This window comes from Mycena indigotica (assembly GCF_014461135.1).
Source record: "Mycena indigotica strain 171206Taipei chromosome Unknown Mind.scaff0005, whole genome shotgun sequence".
Taxonomy (NCBI): Eukaryota; Fungi; Basidiomycota; class Agaricomycetes; order Agaricales; family Mycenaceae; genus Mycena; species Mycena indigotica.
In genome coordinates this window covers 5,615,314-5,619,455 of record NW_023503004.1, presented here as the reverse complement: position 1 = coordinate 5,619,455, position 4,142 = coordinate 5,615,314, and the positions used below count along the sequence as shown (strand labels likewise).

The 4,142-nt window shown below is 53.3% G+C and overlaps 2 protein-coding genes across 2 annotated transcripts; both read right to left on the bottom strand.

Annotated features, from left to right (window-relative positions):
* Nucleotides 1-1,366: 1,366 nt before the first annotated feature.
* MIND_00652900 (uncharacterized protein) lies at nucleotides 1,367-1,741 on the bottom strand (the record flags this gene model as incomplete). Its single annotated transcript, XM_037363258.1, has 1 exon — nucleotides 1,367-1,741. The coding sequence occupies one exon, from the start codon at nucleotides 1,739-1,741 to the stop codon at nucleotides 1,367-1,369; it is 375 nt and encodes a 124-aa protein (XP_037221179.1).
* A 53-nt stretch (nucleotides 1,742-1,794) lies between these two features.
* Nucleotides 1,795-3,766, bottom strand: MIND_00652800 (CxC2 domain-containing protein; the record flags this gene model as incomplete). Its single annotated transcript, XM_037363257.1, has 6 exons — nucleotides 1,795-2,647; nucleotides 2,696-2,828; nucleotides 2,875-3,048; nucleotides 3,176-3,498; nucleotides 3,551-3,699; nucleotides 3,749-3,766. 6 exons carry the CDS (start codon nucleotides 3,764-3,766, stop codon nucleotides 1,795-1,797), a joined length of 1,650 nt encoding a protein of 549 aa, XP_037221178.1.
* Nucleotides 3,767-4,142: the final 376 nt, after the last annotated feature.

Here is a 4,142-nt window from a genome sequence, read left to right as displayed (position 1 = left end):
CGATGCCTGCCCGACGCACCCAATGCGCCCCCCAACACCTCCGGACCCAAAAATGGAAAAGTTGCGGAATGTCACGAAAACCGTCCCAGTACAAACCGCTAATCAATATCTTCATTCGTTTAAGAGATATTAATAAAACTCATTAACTCAATATTGTCATTAACTCAATCATTAATGTTGTTAACTCAATTGTCTGAATTTCACCATATCTCTCTCAATTCTTCATTGATCTCTTTGATCTCAGTGTTCCTTAATTCTTCTAAGGCTCTCAAATGACTCCATCTAGTCTAAGAAGTGGTTGTCAGGGGAACCCCCGCTTCGGCCTCCTTCGGACCCTCCGAACGCATCCGAGGCGCATCCGACCGGCGCCCCCTCGGACGCTCCGACCCACCCCGACCATCGTCCACGGCCTCCTTCGCCCGCACAATCACCGATCCATCAAGACCCTCCCAACGATCACCTTGGGACAGAGCCTGCGACACCGCTCAGGCCTTCTGCGCTCTACGTCGGCAGTTACGGACGACCAGTATATAGTTGGCGCCCTAGCAGGCGGACCCTTAGAGTTTCTTCTCTTTGGATCCTCCCCTGCTAGGTCGGTCCCTCCGTGTATTTCCCGTAGCTTTTATTCACGCTTTGGATCCTCCCCTGCTAGGCTTTCGTCGGAGTCTCCAGGGTTGCCCTTACAGCAGAAGAAACTCTCTACGGGATTAACCGGTCAAGATTGCCAGGTTTGGTGCTGACTCAGGCTCGGATGCAGTCCGTACCCCCCTCGTCACCGCCCCTGCCACTTGACCCCTCCTCCTCTGCTCTTGTCGTCTTTACGCCCGCTATGTCTACCGGAGCTGCTCCGGACGCTGACGCGCGCATGGACGCACTTGAGGCGAAACTAGACAACCTCACCAATATCCTCACCCACCTTGCTTCCCAGGCTTCCGCTGCCGCACCACCTCCGGCAGCTCCCGAACCGCCTTGGCATCTCCGAATGCCCCGACGGGATGCGTTATTTGGTGACATTACTGTCGCCTCAAAACTGGTCTTACGACCAAACCCCCCCGTTTGCGTTTAACGGAGATCGCAAACGCGGCCGCGCCTTCCTATACGCGGTCAAAACCTACGCTCGGCTTGCCCCGGAGGCCTTCGTGGCACCTGCTGAGCCCAGTGCAATGCGCAGGAAACGGGGCTGGGGCCCAGGTTTGCAATGCGCAGGAAGTGGGCCATCTTTAGATCACCCCCGGGCACATGTGGCAGGGCATTCGGCATTGATTTCCGGTCCTCTAATTTGATTTCCAGGTCAGTGATGCCCCGGAGGTCTTCGGCACAGCGGCAATTCGGCAAAAATAGATATATAAAAAGAAATAGACAGTTTTTACTCCTCATTCTCCTCATCACTGTCGTTTCCCTGCTCATCCATGTCATCATCCTCAACTAACCCATCAGCTCGCCGCCCCTCTTCAGCCTCGTCAACGTCCACATAAACATGGTTGATTTCGCGCTCTGCTCGATGGCCCCGGGCAAGCTTCGGCCTTGTCCGGATAATTTCCGCCCGACGCGCGAGATTGCGATACATATCGGCGTGCTTTGCGGCGTATGCGACCAGACCTTCAGCCTGGGGGCCACCAAGCTTGCTGACATCCACTTCAACGCCTCGTTTTGCCCATAAAGCCTCCTCCGCGCCAAACGACAGGGGCAACCGGTCCCATTCGGCCCCCAAGATCATCACTTCTTCTCGCCATTCGCCCATTCAATTCGGAGAGCTGTCACATTCTTGAGAAGCGTGTTCGCACAGGAATCGAATCACAAACCTTCTTCTACGGCTTCAGCGCTGTCCCCCGCGTTGGTCCAAATCCACGACATGTTGCGTCTGCTCTCCCCGTGCTTGAACAGCGCATTGGCCTCCCTCGCCGCCATTTGCCGATCGGGATGAGCAGACGATAGATCTTCCGCGCGTTGATCTTCCCCGTCCTCGTCCTCACTGTTGTCCATCTCCTCTGTCGGTCTGGGCAAAGGGGGCAGTCCTGCTTGCTGTAGCCCAAGATCTCGATTGCGCGCCGCCTGTTCCTCCCGTCGACGGATTCCTTCTCTGCGCAACACGTCCTCTGGTTCCTCCATACACCGAATGTCTGCCTTTTCAAGCTTTCGCCAACTAATCTTATCGGCTCCTCCTGCAATCAGAGTCAGCGCCTTCCACGCGGTCTGATATTTCTCGGAGCAAAGAAGGACTTTGCGCTCGTTCTGGTCCACCAACGTTCGCGACCTGGTGTTCATGGTTTGAGCGCGCGAGTTGTTTTTCTTGTAAGTCAGTAATCGAGACTTGACGTGGAGCTGCAGCTGAAGGGCCGTCAATGCTGACCGACATTGAGCATCTCTCAACCCGCGCTCAATCTCGACGAGCCCATCTTTGCAGCCTCCGTTCTGGTGCTCTAAGGTCGATAAGGCCGATGGAGGTAGCAAGGGAACTCGTTCCGCGAGTGTCTCTTGACTAATCTTCAGGGAGTCTAGTCGTTGCAGAGCCGCGGGCATATAGGTGGCCTGTAGGGTACGGATGCGCTTGATGGATCGATTGAGCTTGCGGCGTTGCTGCTTGAGGCTAACGCCCTCCGCAGAACGTCTCGACTTCCGCAAATCAGCCAATGCCCGAACGCGACGCCTTGGAGACGTCAGACAAGAACAAATCAAGAAAGTGGACAATACATACTGATCAGCCTCCACATCCAACATGGCAATGACGAATTCCGTCGGCGAGACGTCATGAATAGGCAGGACACCGGCTTTCTCTCGAATCGCCTCTTCTTCCTCGTACAATTTCCGCACAGCTGCTTCGGACAAGCCTGGGACGACATAAGGAAGCAAGAAGAATATGTAATAGAGTCGTACCTGTCGATTTAGATTCATAAGGATTTGAGTTCGTGTTATCCGTCTCGAAATCGTCGACCTGTTTTTTCCAGTCCGGGACACGGTCCGCATGACCGATAGTGAGCTGCTGAAAAGCCTCCTCTTGAACGGCTAGTTCCGCGTGAGCTTTGTCTAATCGACGCCGCAAAAGGGCAGCTGAGGGTGCTCATCAGCTAAGCCGATCCCCGCCGCAGGGGAAGAAACATACCCAGTCATAAAGTTTTGGTCCAATTCCAAAACGACCAATGGTCGTCAAGCTGATCCCACCGAGTTCCCGGCCCACACACTCGAGTACTCCCCGACAGCCCTCCAATCATGCTCCACGGCCTTTCGATTCCCTCTCCATCGGTCATTCCGGAGCCCAATATGAGCATCAAGGAAAAAAGGATTTGGCAAAGAATCAAATGGCCCTTGATGTGCATTTTGGGGATTGCAAAACGGACCAGCCCGAGGGCTAGCTGAAGTCGGACCAACGACGGGAGTTTCGCCAAGCGCTCGAGGAGTTTTTTGATCCATTGACAAACTATGTCGTAGGATATTATCTTGCGGAGAGCAGTGTCGATATGGCGCATGAAGCTGGCGAAGATATAGTCCATGTTGCTGTACCTTCAAAGCAAAAAGTGTTAGCGTGTGTGTTACCAAAGCTTCATGAGCTTACCGCTCTCCGGCTTGAAGGTCTCCAACTCCGTTGGGTAAGACAAACTCGTGTCGTGCGCAGACCCCCATTCCAACGCCGGTGACACTGTAGCCGCACGAGAATTTTGAATTGGCGTGATCGAGGGCGGCAAGACCACTGCACGTGCTCATCTACAAAACGCTCAGTCGAGAACACGATCAGAAAAAGACATTGGCACACCTCTTGCTCGTCCGTCATGGTTAGCAGGTGCTCGCGATAACACTGCGGGCAATGGAGCATATTCCGCCCTCACTGCACGTGCTCATCTACAAAACGCTCAGTCGAGAACACGATCAGAAAAAGACATTGGCACACCTCTTGCTCGTCCGTCATGGTTAGCAGGTGCTCGCGATAACACTGCGGGCAATGGAGCATATTCCGCCCTGGAATATGTTGAGAATATTATGAATATTACAGGGTGTATTCATTCCATCTTCTAGGCTGGAATATGACAGGAATATCCATGGAATATTCTCAATTTTCTCACCATCTGTCATATATATGACAGCCCGGAAAATGTTGGGCAGATCCGTGGAATATTCTTAATCTGCCACATGTTTTCATTCAATATTCC